The sequence below is a fragment of the Psammomys obesus genome, unplaced genomic scaffold (assembly GCF_907164565.1).
Source record: "Psammomys obesus unplaced genomic scaffold, mPsaObe1.curated_primary_1811, whole genome shotgun sequence".
In the NCBI taxonomy this organism is placed as follows: Eukaryota; Metazoa; Chordata; class Mammalia; order Rodentia; family Muridae; genus Psammomys; species Psammomys obesus.
Genome location: NW_026585895.1, coordinates 23,972,287 through 23,993,811, shown reverse-complemented (window position 1 = coordinate 23,993,811; position 21,525 = coordinate 23,972,287). Strand labels below are relative to the sequence as shown.

Sequence of the window (21,525 nt, the reverse complement as noted above, 5' to 3'; positions counted from 1 at the left end):
CAGGAAGCTTCCACGTCTGCAAAGATGTGTGTGCCTTTCAAGGGCTGTGCGTGAGACTCGCTGCTCATCCTGTCTTTACAGTAACGGGCGCTAGTTGTAACCCATGTGCAGTCCTAAGCCTGGCCAGTCCTCCGTGGACCTGCTCAGTGTCACCCTGGAAGTGACTGGGCGGGGACCGCACATTCGTACCTTTGTGGGCATGTTGAGTGGTCAGAGCTTCAGGTGGGTGTGCTGCCATCTCATTGTGTGTCACTGCAGGGGCATCCTGACTGGTTGTGCAACCTTTCACTCTGCAAACTCTTAGGAAACACAGATTGCCCCGTTATCTAGCAGACTGTGTTCTTGGCAGTCCTATAGAGATGAACTCTAAATACAGATGCACAAGTACAGAAGTTAGAGGAGTCTATCACAGAGGAGAGGGCGCATGATTTGATCAAAGCAATTTGTCCGTGTAGTTAATTTGATTTTTGTGTTTATGCTGATCCTTCGTCAACATTTGCTCACTCACATAGTCACACTTACAAGTTAGATACACAGAAAGGAATAGCTAGTGAATACAGTTTTTGTTGTTGAATTTGCGATGTTAGAGGGCTTTCTTTCCTAGAGACACACTGGAAGAGTGAAGGAAGCAAAGAACTTGCAAGCCATTTTACGTTTGAGAGAAGTGGTGATTACAGTGAATGTAATGCTTTTAGCTGCAGAGAGACAATGTTGATGTTGTTGCTGAGATATTTCAGCAGACATGTCATTGAAGCTGCAGTTTTGAAAACTGAGCGGTGATTTTGTGTGTTTGTGTGTATGTGTGTTGAGTGAGTGAGTGAGATGGCAGAGCAGCGATATGGTGTAGAAAATATAAAAGACACAAAACAGAAATCGCAGAGCCATCTCCTGCTCTCCTCTAATCTCCATACCTCAGCATAGGCCTGGAAAGATTTTGTTCAGCAGTTACACGTACACTCAATTTATATGTACTCTTTCTGGAATGTGAATGGAGTTGGTTGTGTTGTGCAGTTTTGAATGTGTGCGCATGTTCGAGTGGAGGCTGGCGACAGGCTCGGGCACTATTTTGTGTACTCTCCACCGTGAGTTCTCTCCCTGACTTTGTGCTCACCAGGCAGGCCAGGTCTGCCAGCCAGTGAGCTCAGGAGTCCTCCTGTCTCTGCCCGCCGGGGCTGGCTGGGATTGCCAGCGCACTACCACGTCTCCGCAGCATTTTTTTTTTTTTTTTTTTTTTTTTTTTTATGTGAGTTCTGTGGAGGGAACTTGGATCCTCACCTTTGCAAGGCAGGTGCTTGACTCCTGAATGTGTTGCTAGTTGTTTGTTTCTGAGGAACTTCACAGGCTACCTAGAAAGTTTGAACTACCCCCTCCAGTGTTTACCTGCTCCACTTTCCTTACGAGGAAGCCCCCTTTTAACTGGAGTCAGAGAGAGAGAGCAGCTCCCTCTCCCCGCCTCCTTTCTCTTGGTGAGGCCCGCTGGCACACAGCTTTGCTGACGGGAGTGCCAGTTTGGGACTGAGGAGCGAGCGAGCGAGGGGGTGGTGCCCAGGTTATGATACTGTTCCAAAAGCCTTTTTCCCTCCGCTTATTTTTCCACCCCCAAAATGTCATCGTGTCCAACGTGACAGAATGTTCCTGAGCATCATCACTCAGCGAAACACGACTTGCTAAGTGATCTGTGGGTGATAGAATTTCGTAGGCACCGCACAGTTAGTTCTCCATTCTTTGTTCGCGCTTCAGTCAGGGCATTCGCACCTTGGGCCAGCAAGCCAGAGTGGTACTGTGACAGGGTCATGACTGTGGTCAGGCGGACCGGGTTCTAATCCATGTGCAGCTTTGTGTGTATTCATCTGGAACAAGGAGAAGTTAAAGTGTCTATTTGAAATGGGCTGTGGTGAATAAATTAATGTATGTAACATGTTCAGTAAGGCAGCTGGCACATTGGGCAAGGACTTACTGGCTACCAGCTTAATCATCATTCTTGGGGGGCTGGCAAGATGGCTTAGCAGGAAAGGAGCTTGCTGCCAAGCCTGACCTGAGTTCCGGTCCCAGGTTGTACATAACCGGAAAGACCCAGTACCTGCAATTTCTCTTCCGAGTGTCACGCTCACACCCACGCCCACACGCATACAGTGAGCAAATGCGATCATCTTTATTAGTACGGTTACACTCAACAGACATAACACTTATAATTAAGAGACAACTACAAATTCTGATGTGTTACTGAGATCCCACTTGATGTGAATTTCAGGAGTCAGTGAGCTTGGGCTGTCTTGTTGGGGAAAAGGCATGAGTTTGGTGAGAAAACTGAGGGTCTTCATGTTAATATATATTAAGAGGGTGTATTTGGGTTGTGTGTTTAAGGGCATTTAACATTTTTAAAAAAACATTAAAAAAAGGTGTGCTAGCACACACCTTTAATCCCAGCACCTTAGGAGGCAGAGGCAGGAGGATTTCTGTGAGTTCGAGACCAGCCTGGTCTACAAAGTGAGTTTCAGGACAGCCAGGGCCACACAGAGAAACCCTGTCTCGAAACAAAAGAAAGTATTAATAGGGTGAAGGCAAAGACGCTGGAATAAGACAGCTGGGCTGAGGTTAACACACATTAATCGTTGTTTGGGGAAATGGGGGTTTGAAGCCAGCCTGGACTTCATGGCGAAATCCTGTGTCCAAGTGAGGAAAGAGGCAGTCAGAAGCCAGTTTAGAATGTCAGTGTAGAACAATCAGTAAGAATGGACTATCTCACATGAGTAAGCCCTGGATAGATGGGCTGGGTATGCCAGCTTGCAAGGGCAGGTCTGACTGTGCATTGAGGGCCATAGGTTCAAAGCAGAGGAAGCTTCTAGACAGAGGAAAAGTAGCCCTCTTGGGAAGTATCCACTGAGGTAGCTTATCCAGGCAGCCCAGGAAGTAAAGGGAGATCCGTACAAGTTTCTGTTTGAAGTAAGTATGCACTAGAAAAATCAAGTATGTCGTATAAAACATCCGTGCCCTGAGCATTGCCAGAATACATGCCAAACTGAAAACGGCCCAGGAAGAGGAAGCCCATCCATGTCTCCAGGCGGTAAGAACAACCACTGTCTACGTGTTACTGAACTCTGAGGCTTTGGGTGTGTGTCACATTTTATTACCGCTGTCACACAGCATATAAAACATTGTGTATACTGGCCTAGATGTTTATTCCACGTGGTTTAGGAAAAAAACGCTGATCATATGGCAAACTTTTCTTTTTCTTTCTTGTAACTTGTTCGTTGGCACCGAAACGAGTCTTTGTGCCGCTGTGCTTGTTTAGAGTGGTTGGCGGGGGCATTGAATGCCTTCTTTGCCCAGTGTCCTGACTGTAAAATGCTAGCTGCTGTTAGCAAGTCTGGCAGGACAACGACAGCTATTATTTTAAGAGGCCACTCAGATAAGGTAGGACGTTCCTTTTTTCACTATGGGTGAAGTGTTTGGTTCAAAACCACATTTCCTGAGTGAGAAGGGGATGAAAGGGGGCAGTTGACTGAAGTGCTAAAAAGCAAGGGTTGTATAGTACATACGGTAGTGTCTTCAGTGTTACAGTTAATTTTTAGATGGTTCTCCTCAGGAATTTCTCTGCTGGGTATTTTGAGTCTGTGAGTGTCTCAGAATGTTTTCTATTGATATGATGCATAATTGAAAACTTTCTTCAGCTTTATGAGGCTTGATCATGTGGCCCACTCTCTCTAGGTAAAGCTGTCATTTTTTGACATCTGGGTGAAGTGTTGGGAACCGAATTGTGTATCCTGCAAAAGATATGTTGAGGCCCCAACTTTTGATACGGTATCTGTGGAAATAAATGACCTGCTTTTGAAATACATTATTTACAGATGTGATCAAATTATAGGTCTTGATAGGATTGGGTTGGTCTAATTTCAGTGCCCGGGGTTCCTAAGGAAGACTATAACAAAGTAGGGCTGAAGGATTATTGGCATGTTCATGGTTGTAAGCCCAGGGTTTGGGACGTTAGCCTGAGCTATGTAGTGAGTTCTAGGATAGCCTGAACTACAGAGTGAGACCCTATCTCAAGCAAACAGACTAAGATAGAGAGAGAAACACTGTGGATTCCTGAAAGCAGGGCTGGGAATGGTGAGTCTTCGAACCAAGAAACAGCAGAGATGACCAGCCATCATAGAAGAAATGGGCATGGACTAGCTTGTCCCCAGAGAGAGCATGATTGTGGCCCCCGCTTTGGTGATTGTGGACTGTTAGGTCTGGAAATGTAAGAAATTAATTTTTGGTTGCTTTTGAGTCACTGGCTTTGTGGTACCCTGTTTTACATAGCTCTAGGACAACTCAATAACCAGGCACCATTGGGTTCTGGTTCTTGGCAACATCCTCTGTTTTGTGTGCATTCAAAAACACACATCTTTAGTCTGTGACAATCTTTTCTTAAGCTTTCAATACAAAGTTATTACCAGATGACACTGGGGCTGGGTCTTCCTCCAGGGGAGCAGCTTAGAGCCTCATGGGTCCTTTTGCCTGCGTTCCTCCTGTCAGAACGAGGTACGGGTTTCTTCTGAGAAACATCTTTTGTTTTCCATATCTGCAATCTTTTCTCACATCATTCAACCTTTTTGCCTCTTCCCTCTGTACCCCGGGAAGCTTTCCCAAGCCTTTGCCCTTCTTCATTGACGGTATGAAGTGGTGGTGGTGGGGTCTTAGTTCAAGCTGCAGGTTAAGGGATGGGAAAGCAAGCAATGTGAAAGGTGTGGGCTAGCCACATTCCACCGGGGTGCCCAGCTGTCCGAGAGTGCTGTCCTCCGAGTTCTTTCTCTGAGTCTTCAAGATGTTCACTTTCGAAGGGCTGCAGTTGCCAGAGAACCTGAGTTCAATTCTCAGCACCCACATGGGAGCTAAAGCTGTCTGTAACTTCAGTTTCAGGGGATCCAACAAGTTCACACTGACATACATGCAGGCAAAACCTCCATATACATAGCATAAAAATAAATCATTAAAAAAAGATGTTCAATTTCCCTTTATTGATAGACTATATACGTTACTGGTTCCTCACCACTGGAGATTTTTTGAGGAGGCCTGTCGTGTAAGGGGAACCTACTTAGTTGAGGTCCACAAAGTATTCATGCTGGGAGGTTTGGGGTGGGCCAGCCTCCGTGGAGGGAGTAGCTAGTCTGTTGCCCTACTGACTGAAGTGTGGTTAAGCCACCGCTGTTGAAACAGCAAAGGGCACTCCAGTGTCGTCTTTTAAATTGTTGCGCTTTCTTGTCTTTCTCTAGCCCTCTCTTATTTGGGGGAACGGTGTGTTTTCACCTTAGTTTACAGACATTTTGCTGGGGTCCCAGTGGTGCTTTGCATAGCTACTTGCGTGGTACAGTATTACAATGAACAGGATTCACGCTTTACCTGCCTGCATCCCACCTCAACCCTGCCCCCTGCATCAACTGGTTGTCCCCTGCCCGTGACAGCGTCGATGCTGTGAGCTGCCACAGAGGCGGCGCAGGGTCCGAGAGAAGAAATACTCGCCGTTGGTGAAGGCGTTCTGCTGTTTCTCCTCCCTGCCTCCTGTCCACCTACCAACTGCCGAAAGGTCACCGCTGAGTGGTAATCACCATGCAGGTGGCCTTGAGTGCACACCCTGTGGAAGGGAGCTTCACTCACGTGCCAAGGTCAATCATAGCAGGTGGCCCGTTAACCCCGAGACCTTCACGTATACACAGGGCTCCATCCTTGGGAATCTGGATGTAAATATTTACATCAGGCATGCACATAGAGAGTATCAACCATACACGGGATTAACCTCTGCCCGTGCTCCTAGTTGTTTACGTCCCATCCAGATGCAGGCATAGCTACAGAATCCAGAGCTCCCCCGTTCACAAACAGTGGGAGTGCTTGCCTGCACACCACACACAGAGTCATATATACACACTGCGGGAACATATACCCCTCTGAAACATACATTCTCAAATACTGTTATCTGCATGATCATTTCTTACAGTTCCTTTTTTCTCTTTCTCACACATTTGTCCTTATTTATTTATTTACTTATTTATTTTAGCCCACGTCTGCTTTGAACTCTGGCTTCCCCCCTCAGCCTTCTGAGTGTTGGGATTACAGATGTGCACTAACATTCCCGGTGGAAGTTTCTTTTTTTCTTTTTCTTTCTTTTCTTTTTTGGTTTTTCAAGACGTGGTTTCTTTTTGTAGCCTTGGCTGTCCCAGACTTGATTTGTAGATCAGGCTGGCCTCGAACTCACAGAGACCTGCCTGCCTCTGCCTCCTTGAGTGCTGGGATTGAAGGCAGGCACCACCACACCCGGCTTTTCTTTTTTCAAGCCAGAACGCAAGTGTCTTAGATTCTGACCTGCTTCTTGTTCCAGTGACGAGAGGAACCCCTGTTACACATTGCATTCATTCATTGCATTACCCACTCTGGAGAGTCTTAAAGCCCATGGATGACGAGCCACCGTTGTACAGGCAATGCTTGGCCTCCCTGAACAGAGGAGTAGGCACTGCTGCCCTGATGGGAAGTAGGAATCCAAGGCCTTGAAAGCCTCAGAATCCAGGAAGCGGTGAGCTCAGAAAACATCGGTGTGCCACCAAGGAAATGCAGAATAAGGACTTTTCCGTGCATCCCACGGACCCTTCCTGGCTGCTGTTGGTTGCAGCTGACCCACTTTTTTATTCTTCCTGTGGGCCAGGCTGGCCGACGAGGCCCACCATTCTGAGGCGGCAGAAGCCTTGGGCCCGTATGCTGCCAGAGTTAATGAGCACACAGTACTGGGTGGAGGGAAAGGAAACTATTTTGGGTGCGTGATGACTGAACACCGGTGTTTCAGATGCACTTGGTGTGACAACAGCATAAGGTGTGACTGAAGGAAAATTAATGATCAGGAGGCTTGGGCACCTCCCCAACGGAACGTTCAAGAGTGCTTGGAACTAATTAAGCAGCCGGCACGGAACTGGGAAATAGATGAGGGAACAGGTTTCTTCACGGTGGCCTGGGACTTGGTGTAGACCTACATATACTATTTTTGGTTTTCCCCTATCAAGTACACAAAATGACAGAACACTGAAAGCGGATCTCGGCAGGCTTCTGGAAGGGGAATGGCACTGAGATGGTGGAGTCCGAGTTTGGTTGTCCGAGTTCAAACTCACATGTGACATCTGCTGATACCATCAGCCTTGCTTCTTAGTCCTTTCTCTTCCTCAGTTTCCCATGCCTGTGAAGGGAACTGGGAATGGCAGCTGCTTGGTACAGGTTGTGAAGACGAGATGAGGAACCAGCTTGCACCTGCCACTCTGTCTGGGCACCATTTGCTTTAAGTTATGCTTCTGTAGAATGTGAGAATGGAGGTTTCTCTGAGGTCACACATTTTTAAAGCCTAGTAAGTGGCTCTGGCACGGCAGCATATTTTAAAGGAGGAATATGGGCAGTCAGGGAGGAAATGGCAGTCTGTTTCTTTGTATGTTGTAGGATAAAGTACACACAGTGCAAGGACCTTTGCTAACCCCCACCCAGAAGGCGTTATGCAATATCTGGAGACAGGAGGCTCTACTTGTCTCATGAGCTGGTAGGTTTCGGACCCAGGGGGTTAGCTGTTTTCCTGCTTCTTTGGTGGTACTTCTGGTGCTGTTTGAGAAGTAGTCATTATGTGTGACTATGTTCTGGAAAGGTGTTGACGTGGGTGCATTTATCCTTTCTTTTTGAAAACATACACTAGAATCTTGAAAGATGAGGGCCTAGAAGCCCTGTAAGGTCATGTAAGACACATGATGTGCTTTTTGTTGCAGAGACAGCCTTCTTCCTACCAGGTTCAAAAATGACACTGGATCTTGCAGAGGAATTCATTTCCAACTTGCTGGGTTTCTGTAAATATATATGAGTTATGTGGTTATAAAACCTTATGATGGAAAATATGTTTAACGAACAGTGCACTGGGAGGCGGGAGCCACAGAAGATGCCGTAATACATTTAATGCCCTACTTAGATGTATCACGGAGGCCCGTTTTGTGGAGCTGGATAAACAGAACATCTTTCTCTTTCTATTCTAAGCTTCCAGGCCCTGCTTTGCCTGGCCACTTTGTGGCACGATAAATGGAAATCTTATTTCCTGCCTTTGTAGACCTATTTACCTGAGTGTCTGAGCTCACCCTGGCCTTTCTCGTGTCTACCCTTTCTCAAATGAGCTTTGCTTTTGTCCGCCTGCCTTCTCTGCCCTCAAAGCTGCCTCTAATCCCGCACTCCACACACTTTAATCTACAGTGTCGACTTTCCCATTCTGCATGTCCACCTTTAAACGTTCAACTCCTGGATTCACTTTTTTTTTTTTTCTTTTTCCTTTCTTCCATTGTGAATTTGAATCCTCTTTCAAAGTCTTTAAGAGTGGGGGGCAAAAGGTAAAATAAAGAACTATTATCAAACCCTACTTCTGCCAATTTACAATGCTTTATTGGATGTCTTTATTCTGTTTGGGGAGTGCATTATCTTTGTACGCACGGCTTTCACTTTTATACTTCTTTTATGTGTGCATTTTAAGTTTGATTTATTATAAACACAGAAGACTGTATAGATGTCCATTTATCCCCATGCCCTTCTTGATCTTTTACTTTCAGAATTCAGGAAAACAGTGATTTTAAAGTGGGAAAAGGTGTGTATGTGTAACAGAGACGATATAACTTACAGAACCTAAGGTACTATTAAGCCTATTACAGAAAAAGCGTGATTGCCCCTCACATCTGTAGCTCATTTAGAATGTGTTTCTTTTGGGGCTTTCCATTTCCCCCAGCACCCTTAAACAAGTGCAGTGGTGTGTTAGAATCTGTGCTGGCTCGTGGGGCGAAGGTTCAGCTGTTCTCTCTGTACCCCTCCGTTAACGCAGCTCCGCTTTCTTGTCTTCGAGAGGTCTGGTTGGAGCAGGGGATCCCCTGAGATGAACTCACACTGGCTGATGTGATTCACTACGGTGTTTGAATGTTCCATGGGAAGCACCTGCCAGTGCTGGAGGGGAGCCTGGCTGACCCTGGCAATTGATAGCATGGCTTGCATACCCCGGAGAGGATGCATTGTCCTGCCCAGCCTGGGCCTTTCTGCCACAGCGACAGGAAGGGTGACTGCAGTGTGCTTCCTAGAACTTGAAGTGAGGAATAAAGTAGGTTTGCAGTTAAAACAGCATCTACTCAAGGCCAAAAGTCATGTCCCAGTCATGCTGGCTGTAGTGAAACGCTGTTAATTCTTCTTAAACTTCTTTGGTAAGCATCGCTGAGGAATGTCGAATCAACCAGGGGATTTCTGGTGTCTGGCTGCTCGGAACACCCCCCTCGTCTGTGGGTGTGCCCCTGCCAGCGTTCTGCCTTTGGCCTCTGGTGTCATAAGATGTTGTGGGATGCTCTGGGCTTTCTTTGACCTTAGCCTGCTGCCCTGTGCTGTTAAAGTTAAAGCCCTTGGCTCCAGGTTGCAGTTCAGCTTCTGAGCTGCTGGATCTCCTACTCGGTGCTTTGTTCTCCGGCTCATCCATGAAGCTGCTCTCGCTGCTTTGTGGCTTCCCAATAAAGGGAAGCTAGAAGTTTAATTGTTTCTGAAAGAACAAAATAACAACAAAAACAAAACAAAACAAAAAAACAACAAGAACAGCATGTTTGGGACAGATATTGTCATGAGATGGCAAAGTCAAGTTGAAAAAGAAATCTCCTTCCCCCAAACCTCATCTCTAAGTCCCGTTTTTATTGCAGCCTACATAATATCAAAGAGCTGGAGCCCAGCTGGGCCAGGGCCTGCTCCCAAGGTCTTCATGGTGGCCACATGCTTTGGAAGCTCTGTTTTACAGACTTACAGTTAATGAAAATATTTGCTTTGCTTGCTACAAACAAAGTTTATGGACAGAATTTGTGATTAGGAAATGCTTTAAATCTGTCTTCCAGCCCCTAATGTCTCTTGTTGTGTGTTAGAGAATTCTAAGTGTCTGAGATAATAGCCCTTTCTCGGGTTACAAGCTTAACTTCTGAAGTTTCTGGCGATGGTGTATGAATTTCTCCATTTCTTTGTGTTCCAATCGAAAGTAAGGGACCAGAAGTCTGGGTTTTCATGTGTATGTCAGAAATCTTTCTGAGTGGGTAGGGAGACCATTCTTTATAGCCTGCCAGGCCGTTTCATTGCCATTTACAGCCCAAGTCTGTAGGTAGTACATGGGCAACCATTGGGGCTATGTAGCTCTCTTCAAACACATGGAAAAATCAGCATTGCTTAGTGCTCTGGTAGCTTCTCTAACTGGCTGTGAGTGTGTGCGTGCGTGTGTGCGTGCGCATGTAACTGAAACTACTTGTATGTTCTTCTCTGTCTCCTACTACTCCCTGCCCAGACACCTGCAGATCTTGCAGGCACTGTGCCTGCATAGAACCAAATGGTTGTGGGGACTGATCTTAGAACTTCCTTGTGAGACTGAGAAAGTAAATGTCCTGCTCTCACACATCTCTTCAGAGTCTAAGCATACAGCCCTGTTGGGGGAGGTGTTGTTTTGGCTGTAGCCTTGGCTCTGCCTTTCACTGGCAGTCACAGAGATGGTAGTTAGGGTGCCTCATGCCTTGGCTGCAGATCTCAAGAGGTGTTATCGTCGAGTCCAGGCTGAGGCTCTGGTTCTAGGGGTACATAGCATTGATGTTTACAAAAACATGATATGTGAGGGGTGTAAAGGTCCAGGGCAGGGACCTCTCCTGTTGACACGCACAGTATAATGGGCCTCTACTGACTGCTGTTTGTCTTCCTCCCTTAGGGTAGAATGCCTTGCTCACCTGCCATGAGTGTTCTAGTAAGGGCTGTCTAGTACTTGTGCCTTTCTTCCTTCTTCAGATGTTGGTCGTTTAGACAATTGGTGATAAGTCACTAGCTTCTCAAACTGAGAAGCTAGTGCAATGCTTCAAGTGTAGCCAGCCCAGGTGAGGCTGAAGAGACTCTGCCAACCCTGCCAGCTTGCCCACGCTTCTGTGTTGACAGCTCTGTTGCTTTTGACTTGCTTGTGGGTTGAGGCTTCAGCATGCTCCCCTAGTCTATGGCAGTGTTAACGCTCCTTCCCCAGGGGGCTGCGAACGTGAAAAGCAAAAGCAAGCACAGCAACAGAACATGAATGATGATGGGTTTGGGTCACATCCCTTTTTGGCCTTGTGCACAAAGCTCTGGGAAGAAAATGAGTAGCTGCCTGGCTAGACATCTCAGGGGTTTCATATCCACCCCACCCCCACCCCCCAAATGTAGTGCTTGGTTTTTCTTTTTTAGCCAGGGAGTCATGGCAAGGACTAGTTGGAGAACATTTGTCAGGCTGACTGGTTTTGCTTCTGGAAAACTTGTATGTCTCCTCCGAATGCTACTGCCTATAATTTAGAACTTTGAAGATGGTTTGTAATCGATGGGGTGGTGACTCAAGCTACTTTGCAGTCCTCAGTTCCTTCTTGATCTATAAAGAGGAATGTGACTAGGGGTGGGGCAGCAGAGTTGGGGGGTAGGAGCAGAGTGTATCATCTGAGTGCCTGCAGACTGGCTGCACTCTCTTTTAGAGGCTCGTCCCTGCTGAGGCCTGTATTCCTCATTTTCTTTGTGCACTATAATTGCATCCTCTGTGTGTGTGGAGAATCTGCTTACTTTAGAAGTCTGGCTTTATAATGGTGTGCTAGTTTGCTCCCAGGTTCGTGTGGGGGTTAGATCCTAAGTGGGCCCTGTGTTGGGTCAGGGTTGGCTGGGGTTCAGGCAGGGTCAGAGGGAAAAAAGTGCACCCAGGGAACACTGTGGTCACAGTCCAGGTCTTGCATTGGGATCTCCATATTGGAGGAAGCAGACTCGGAGCTGGAAGTCCAGTGAGTTCCTGGCTTTGGAATCAGCCCCACTGACACCCCCAAAAGTCTAGTGACCCCCTGCTTGTAACTGCAGCACCTAGTGGATCATGATGACTTTCTGTAGCAGTCGACTGGGACGGAAATGGCCTCCTGGCAGAGTTTATTGCAGCTTCAATGGTAAAGCTTGAGTTTCTCCTGTAGGCGATAGATTTCAAGAGTGATAAGGAGAAATCATCTATAAGAAATTCAGTATGCCCAGTATGTGGGAATTATATCCTAAGAATGCAGCTCTTAGGAATTCAGGTCTCATCGACTCATCACAGATGGTGTAACCTAAATCTCATCTCTCCCTTCCAGGAGGTGATTTTGGTCCAGAGACGCCTGCCTCACCCTCCGGTCCTGGTGGTGACTCTCCTGCGAACAGCCTTCCTGCAGCAGAGGAAACCTATCGTGTGAGCTTGGCCAAGGGGGTTTCCATGTCTCTTCCGTCGTCACCTTTGCTGCCCCGACAGTCCCACTTGACACAGTCGAGATCAAACAAAAAATCTCCAGGTAAAAAAAATTAAAATTCCCCGGTATCTACATAAGCTATAATGGTTATCTAAATAATATATACATTAAAAGTAAGCAAGGTGAGTACCTATAGGACATCTTCTGGGAGAACCAGGGATGGCTGTGTTTACCTGTATACCTGTCGTCTTAGAACTTAGGCGGCTGAGGCAGAATTGCTTGAGCCCCGTTCCAGGCCAGCTTGGGCACCTTAGCGAGAGACTTCATCTCCTGAAATTCTTTTCCCAGTGTTAAAATAACTTTTAGAAGAAGTGGATTTAAATTTTCTATTTTTAGTTACACGTTTGGGTGTATGTACGCGTGCATGTAAGTTCAGGTACCCTCAGAGACCAGAAGAAGTTGTTGAATCTCTTGGGGTTGGACTTGCAGGTGGGTGGTTGTGAGCTGCCTGACATGGGCACTGGGAAATTGCACTCGGCTTCTCTGCTCTTGGCCAACTGCTGCTGGCCCCACGGAAGACAATTAGTGTTTCAGTCTACCTGCCTGCATAGTTCCACCTCCATATATAGTGATGAGCTGCGCAGGACAGAATTTAATACAGATTTGAGGTCTTGGTTAAGAACTACAGTTCACCATTGGCTTCGTCAGTTTCTTCCCAGTGAACTGAGGAACACTGTCTCTTACAAGATGCCCCTGAAGTCATGGATACAGCAAGTGTCACTAACAATAACCTGTTTGCTTGACCAAGCCTTACATGTTGGATGGATCTCTTTGCCTGCTCACATCGTCCAGCATAGGAACAGCTACAAAGCCTAAGTTCTGGTGAAGACTCAGGCTTGGAGCAGGACAGGAGCCATGGGCTTACGGGTTACTTATATAAGGCCTTTTGATGCCTTTCATCATTACCGACTTCATACACTTGCCCGCACTGAGAATAAAAACACGTAGTAGCAGACCATGAGAGGCTGGGATTCAGATGTGAGGAAAGCCCTTCCCGACCTCGTCCCTGGAGTCCTCACAGGTCTTTGATATTCTTTTAAATTGGCTGAATATTTGCTTACAAAAGGCAGGGTAATTTGGGTTCCCAGTGATCATGTGCCAATGAAAATTTTTCTCAATTACATGGGAACATACTCAGAGTTCATCTAAATTGTGCCCCAGGGCTATGAAATTAATTAGTTTCTGGTTTTCTAAATATTTGTGTTACTTGAAATGATAGTTACATTATTTTTGACTTATCTGGGATAAAATTAAGAGGGAAAACCAAGAGGTGTGATGTGTTAGAAATGGTGGTGTGAATTTGGTTGAGTGTCCAGAACCTTTCATTGTTCCAGAACTTTCTTATTTTGGACAACATTGTTTATAGTTCAGCCATTAGCTGGAACTTGGGAACTTTTTTGGTATGAAGTGATTTCCTGTGCCAAGGAATTTGACCTGTTTATCAGTACTGAGGGAAATTCCTGGAATATTCTTTACTTGCCCCACTGCTGTATTTGTGTCAGATGTCTTTTCTTCCTGCAAATCGTGGTTCCCCCAGGGCCTCTCTGGTTAGGTTACCCTGTCTAGAGCAATTGTCCTTAGAAACTGCTCATATCTTTTAACCTAACTAGATTACTTGTCCTTTCATCCTAGGTTAGTGAGTTTATCAACAGAAACACTTTACTTTGCCAAACTTCAGTTAGACTCATGAACCTCCTCTCAGGCCTGTCTGGGCCTTCTTGTACAGTCCGGATTTAGCCAAGAAACCTGTTATGTCAGTTTAACACGGAAGTCTTATCCCCCACCCCCAACCCCCACCCGCTCTGCCACCACGCCGAGGTTTTAGCTAATCTGGCCTAACTGCAGCAAGTCTCCTGTTAGCTCAGATAAGCCAAAAGTCCCCTCCTCCTTCCTGATGCCTCCTCCTTGTGATTTTCCGTCCACTGACCTCCACCCTGTACCTTGGCCATACATCCCTGCTTGGCTGTGCAACTGTCAGGAGTTGAGCCTAGTCTTTTTCTTGGCTGAGAACTTCTACTGCACTGGTCCAGCACCCACTCCTGAGTTAAGTGCGCCTTCCTGCACTTTCACAAGTATCACCGAATAATGGTCTGTTTGTTTGTTTGTTTGTTTGTTTTCATTAACATTGTGCAGTGTCACATAACTGATGCCTATGAAAAACGGGATTGGCCCTGGGCCTGTATCTTACCAAGGAACCGCAGCTGAAGGGAATGCCAAGCACAGAGATTTGACTTACTGAAACTTGTTGCCCTCTACCACACAGTTGCTCAGACCAGGAATTGCTGTTACTTTTGCCTCAGGGCTAGGGATCACCCGAGACTTTACGGAATGCTACATTTGAGACCTGATTTTCTTACCGATAGCAAAGCCTCTCAGTGTGTGTCTGGTGGGGCTTTCTGTGGTATTGTCAGGCAAGCCCAGGCGACGTGACTGTCTTGAAGGGATCCAAGAGGACTCTTACCACATGGGCAGGGAAACCATGACCAAAGTGTCCCACGTTCCTTATGGGTTGGCGAGAGATGGCTCAGAGGTTACTGAGAATACTGGCTGCTCTTCCAGAGGACCTGAGTTCAATTCCTAGCACCTCCATGATGGCTGACAACCATCTACCACTCCAATCCCAGGGAATAAGATGCCCTCTTCTGGCCTTTACAGGCACTGCATGCATGTGTCCCACGGACGCGAGCTGCTAAGCAAAGCACCCATAAACACACGAGAAAAGAAAAAAATATTTTAAAAAACTGAAATTCATTTCTGAGTTCTCGTGGATGGTCTTCCAGTCAGAAGGATGTAACAGTGCCCCCTGAATACTCAGTCTTTTAATGGATTGAGGAAAATGCCTTCCATTTGAGATGCTTTGGTTCAGCTGAGCAGGTCCATGCTAGTAGAACAGGTTCTTGTACACTGCCCAGGTCTGTGCAGCAAGTTAGTTTCTCACAGTGGTGATTTGGCATTATTATCTTAGTAATTTTAAGTTAAAAAATTGAAGCAGAGATGGTTGCTTAATAACGACAGTGACTCAGAAGACATGGGAGAGTATTTTCATAGTTGCTATTTCTGCTTGAACCATATCATTGGGAAAGTATCCAGAGTACTAATGTCTTACCTGTCTTGTTTTTTTTTGTTTTGTTTTTGTTTTGTTTTAATTTTTAAAAAGGGTTGACATATGGCACTGAACATGCACTGGCTTTAAAAATATCCATCTTAAAAAAATATCCATCTATTTTAAAGCTAGCACTGTTGCTCCTGACGATACAGCAAATACAGTGTGTGCAGTTCCCAGAAGATTATGAGCCGTTCCACCCTCAGTAACCTGTCCTTTCTCCCCCGTGGCCTGTGCCCCGAGACTGTTGCTCAGATCCAGCTTTCAGATTACCTTGCTGACTTCCATTAAGTTTTGTGATACTTACATTTAACATAATTTTTGGATTCTTTGTGAACTTCACGTCACGCACCCCATCCCACTCATTTTTCAGTCCTTCCATATCTGCCCCCATCCTTGTAACCTTCCCCTCCAAATTAAAACAAACTACCCAACTAAATCACCTCACCGTGGAAACTGCAGCGTCACCTTTGATGCACAGTCTACCATTTTGCCCAGGCTGCTTTACGTGCAAACAGTTCTTGCAATGAGGGTCGGGGCCTCTGGCTACACCATCATTACTGCATCCTTATTGAGATTTCTCTTGGATATCCTGTGATTGCCAGTGTCATGGAGATCCTGCAGCTTTGCTTCTGCAGGACTGACCCCTTCCCTGACCCCTTCCCTCGCTCCAGCAGTTCATAGATGGCGTAGATGTTAGGGTGGGCCAACGCAGAGGCCTTCCCATGTTTCCACACCCACATCCACAGGGCCACCTCTCCCGCACCCATACCACCAGGGCTAGCTCTCATGCTGTGCCCATGTTATTGCTGGCACCACTGGCCGGCGAGGGGTGGGGACAGCTCACCAAGCCCTTGGGTTCAGGTGGCAGCGCAGACCATGAAGGTCCACACAGCCGTTGGTGGTAACATGGACATTGGTTACAGACGCCTGCTGTGTTAGCGGACAGACCCAAGCTTGGCCCTCTCCAATAACACAGGCCGGACATCACCACAGCCTCATGTGGCAGTGCCGGCCTCTCACATCAGGCGGTTCCTCTCTTCGTAGTGCACAAACCACCCCGCTTCCCTTTCTCTCCCATCCTTTCACAACATACTTGCTCATCATATTCAGGCTGCCCACACAGCAAGACTGAGGGCCTCTGGGTGTTTCCCATTGCCCGGGCATGGGACTTTCACAAAATTGCTTTTAAAAGACACCAAACCTTGGAATCTAGAGTTCATGACCAAGCTGGCTACACGTAAAAAAAACTCAGAAGCCCACCCGCACCAATCTGTTTTGTTGTCGGTGGTGACAGTTTTTTTGTTTGTTTTTGAAATAGGGTTTCTCTTGGCTGTCTTGGACTCCCTTTGTAGACCACACTGGCCTTGAATTCACAGCCATCTGCATGCCTCTGCCTCCCTGAGTGCTGGAATTAAAGGCATGCACCACCATGTCTGGCCTCACCAGTCTGTTTTACTTGTTTGTATAGAAACCCTTCACCACTAGATGCCAGTTAAGGCAGTACATTTTGCTTGGAAGGAGGAATGGCCAGAGGGACACTTCTTTACTGATTCATGGACTATAGCCAATGGATTAACCGGTTGGTCAAGAACTTGGAAAGAGCATGAAAGGAAAATGGGTGAGAAACATGTTTGAGGAATATGCTGTTTGAATGAGAATGGGCTCATTCTTATAGGCTCATACATTTGAATGCTTGGTCCCCAGTTGGTGGAAATATTTGGAAAGGATTAGGAGGTATGGCCTCGTTGGATTAGCTGTGTCACTGAGGGTGAGCTTTGAGGTTTCAAGTTTCTTTTTTGCCCTGGAACTAGCTCTGTAGACAAGCCCAGCCTCAAATTCAGAGATCTACCTGCCTCCTCCTCCTGAATGCTGGGGAAAGGCTGCATTGTTCCCAGTTCTCTCTCTGCTCCCTACTTGTTGATAAGTATATGAGCGCTCAGCTGCTCCTGCAGTGCTTGTCTGCTGCCGTGCTCCCCGCCATGATGGGCCATGACCCTCTGCAGTTCTGAGTCCCAGATCTTCAACAGTTTCTTTTATAAGTTGACTTGACTTAGTCACGAGTTTTGGTCACAGTGGTTGAAAAGTAACTAAGACAAGAAGTGTGTGGCTAGATCACTTTGACTGGGCAAAGGAGGTGAGCGTACTTGTGTCCCGTAAAAATGCTCACCAAAAGGTGACTTTGGCAGAGAGGGAGTCCGGTAATCGAGGAGATGTGGTGACTGTTGCGCGGACACCTCTTTGCCTGGCCATCTTTGTCTTTGCCCAGTGGGCTCATGAACAGTGTCCGTGGTGGAAGAGATGGAGGTCATATGTGTGCCCAGCAACGTGGGTTTCCACTCACGAAGGCTGGCCTGGCCACAGCTGCTGCTGAGTGCTGGATCTGCCAGCAGCAGAGACCAACACTGAGCCCCAGATGTAGCGCCTTTCCCCAGGAAGAGGCAGCCAGCTGCTCGGTGGGTTGACTAGCTTGGATGACTTCCGTTGTGGAAAGGGCAGTGCTTTGTTCTTACTGGAGTAGGACAGAAACTGTCAGAGACTGGAACTCTTATTCCATCGTGAGTCAACTGCTGTGTCTATAATAAAGCACCTTGATCAACACAGGTTCTGGAGGTGAGGAAATCTGGGTTAATGCTGTTGGTGGCTATCTAGATCCTGGGAACTGTGGGCCAGAGAAATCTTTAAAGGAGAGTGACTGGCTTGTTGTGCTTTTTACCTGCCATGCGTGGAAGGCAGAGACAAGTCTGACACAAAAATTCAAGGCTACCGTGGTCTTCTAGAGAGTTCCAGGCCAGCCAAAGCTACCTTGGCTGCAAGACTAAATCAATCTCAAGCAAAGAAGCAAGCTAGCAAGCAGAGAAGTCATTAACCTTGTGTTAATGTAAATTCCATGTGATTGAGTTACTTGTTTTTAATCTCTTGTTTTTGGAAATGTTTAGATTGAGGAAGTGCCAGGGCTTCCTTTGTGCTAGGCAGATGTTGTATCACCCAGCTATGTGCAGCCCTCACTGTCTAGTCAGTTCTTTGTATTTGCCCTTCTGCAACTTGCCTCTGTTTATTTGCATTTTATTCTTCTGCCTGCCAGAATATTCCATTTTCTGGGTATTGTTTCACTTTTTGTTATTGTTCTAACTGGAAGATCTGTTTTATGATGATCCTAAACAAGGATCAGCGCCCGTTTAGACATAACTGTGGTTGTTTGTAACCCATACAGGACTAGGAATTCACTAGTGTCTGTACTACATCTTTGCTTTGGAGACGAGAAGATGGCATTTCCTGGGGCAGCTTCCTAGTAATGTCATTAGCTATTTCATAATGGAACTGTGGTTCCATTATGATTAGGCATGGATGAGAAAGCAGCCTTTTAAGTGCTGGAAACAATGGAGAATGATGAAGATGGCAGTGCAGGTTGACCAGCCTTCATCTGTGACTTTAAGCGTTGCCAGGACATCACACCCAACCTCATGTTGGCTATGCTTATAGGACATACATGAACAGAAATCAATTTCATATGGCTTCCACTTCCCCCCTCACACCTCAGCATCTATAGTCACATAATCTAAAACCCGAAACACTGAGTTCTGCACACCCAGGACTAGGGATCCTCGCCTTATGCTGTCCCTCTTGTGCTTTTAGCTGGAGTGGGGAGAGTGGAGAGTACTGGCCATTTCCAATTCTGTCTTACATTTGACATAGTTGTTACAGTGGCTGTGCATGCTCCGCTTGCTGTCTCTTTCCTTTAGAGAAAACCCGGAGGAGCTGTGAAGGGGAAGCCATCTTCCTTGTGTGATTCTTGGACAAATGAGTTAATGTCTGTCAAGGCTCCTCTACCCAATTCTGCAAGAGTGTTTCTTAATTTGGAAATCCCATCCGTAAGAGAGAACTATTGGCATTTTAATATTTCTTGCTCGTGTGTGTTTTATATGTGTGTGTACGCACATGTATGTGACTGTGTGTAAGTCAGAGGCTAACATTGGAAGTCGTCCCGGATTGCTTTTACACCTTATTTTATTTGTTTGACTGGATCTCTCGCTATGTACCCCTGGCTGGCCTGAAACTTACTATGTAGATCAGGCTGTTCTCAAACTTCAGAGCTCCACCTGCCGCCACCTCCTGACTGCTGGGATTGAAGATAGGCCCCGCCACACCTGACTCTCCCACTATACATTTGGGGGCAGATTCTCTCACTGTATCCAAAGCTTCCTCACTCTTAAGACGGGGTTGGCCATCAGCAAGTCCCAAGAATTCTACTTTCTCTGCCTCCCCACTCTTGGGCTTCCAGGCACACACACTGCTATGCCTGGCTTTTTTATATGGGTACTGGGACTCAAATTCACATCCTCATGCTTGCATAGCGACCACAGCACTGACTGATTTATCCCTGTATCTACCTCACACAAACCTGAGACCCACAGGATAGAATCCTTCCTGTTCTCTCTTCTTTATTGCTTTATGTCATATTGCAGTTATAGTTTTCTTGAGCTTAAGCTTGGTGTTTATTTGTTGGCTATTTCAATATTCTATCATTGATTTTAAAGCTAGTTTCTACCTAAATATTGGTATTGTTTTTTACTTAAAGAAACTGTAGCCATGTATCTTGGGGACATGCCTATAATCCCAGGGCTTGGAAGATGAGACAGAAGAATTGTGTACAAAACAAACTTTGTAGCATAACCTAAAATGTTTCCTGATTTTGCTAGTAATTTCTTGTGTGATTTTTTTTTTCCCACACTGTCAAGACTAACCATGTATGCCTGTAAACCCAGTGTTTATGATGTAGAGGTACAGGGTCAGAAGTTTAAAGCTAGCCTGGGCTACATGAAATCCTGTCCATATGCCTATCATTTAACAGTAAGTCATTCATGTTGATGTGGAACCCATCTCCAGAACTCCTGATACTTTGTCTCGTAAATTTTATGCACATTTGATACCTCCTCGAGGGTGGTAGCTTTCCAGAGAGCAATTATTCAACGAAATGGCCTGAACTGGCGAAGACTCTTGCTACACAGTAGCCAGTTGTTTTCCAGAAAGCTGTATCAATTTGATACTCCCTGCAGAGGCCCCTGAGAGACATTTATGTTTATTTTTACTTATTTATTTTTTAAGTTAACATCTTCTGGAAAACATCTAAATGGCTGGTTGGGTGCATGCCTTCTGTCCGAGCTGTTGTGGACTGCTGAGACTTTTGAAGACGTGGAGGGGTGTCTCTGTAGTCCTCCTCTTTTGAACTCGCCATCTGTCTGGGCTCCTCAGGCACTTTCATTTCCTTGCTTCCCAGGGTACAGTGTTGGGGGCATTATCACAGCTGATTCAGATCAGGCTCGTGTTTAGAAAGCACTCAGCTGGCGTCCAGTCGCATCTATGACTGCCTGCTCTCTTTGGTGCTTGGAGAGGCCTCCGGAGACCACAGAGGCATCGGAAACGGGTGGAGCTGGGAGGGCGCTTAGAACAGCTTCTGGTTCAGAACTCTGAAGAAAAGGAAGCAGAGATCCCATAGTCATCATGGAACGTGCCTGAAGCTTGTGCAGGTTACTCATCTGTCAGTAGTGTCATGCTGCCCGGGTGCTACAGACACAGAGAGAGAGCATGCTCTGGTTTTATGCACAGAGAAGAGCGCCTGCTGAAGGTGGTGCGGCGTGACCAGGAGGCCGCTTACCGGGTTGGAGAATAAGGCAGGGAACACACAGCCCCTCTTTGTCTTCGCCTTGTAGACGCAGCTACTTCTACCCCCTGCACAGAAGACTGCCTGAGAGCCTAAGGCTGCAGCTAGGATTCGGCCTTCAGCAAGGGTGCTTCCCTCTGCTGTGGTGATTACTACAACAGTCGCCATTTCTTCCTGGAAGTCGTTCTGTGATAGCCTCCTCCGAGAAGTAGGCAGATAGCTGTCCCTTGCTGAGACTAGCTGTGACGGTGACACACACATTTTCTGTCATTCTTCTACAAATGTGTGCTCACACAGAGAGAGTGTTTGTTCCACTTTGAATTCAAGGGCCTTGAGTCCCCTTATTTTTCTGCTCATGAGTCCCAGCTCATCCATGTGCCATTTGGTGGCACCCAGAAACTGCTCCAGGAGTATCCAAAGAAACACCAGCACGCCAGCACTCTATTCTCTGC

At 46.5% G+C, this 21,525-nt stretch overlaps 1 protein-coding gene across 4 annotated transcripts in view; it reads left to right on the top strand.

The window, feature by feature from the left end:
• Tanc1 (tetratricopeptide repeat, ankyrin repeat and coiled-coil containing 1) overlaps nt 1–21,525 on the top strand; it is a 226,749-nt gene that overhangs the window by 103,036 nt on the left and 102,188 nt on the right. For all 4 annotated transcript variants that reach the window (XM_055600204.1, XM_055600202.1, XM_055600203.1 and 1 more), the window contains one exon: nt 12,156–12,350. In XM_055600204.1, the coding sequence (XP_055456179.1) occupies nt 12,156–12,350 (195 nt within the window). The remainder of the gene's footprint in view (nt 1–12,155; nt 12,351–21,525) is intronic.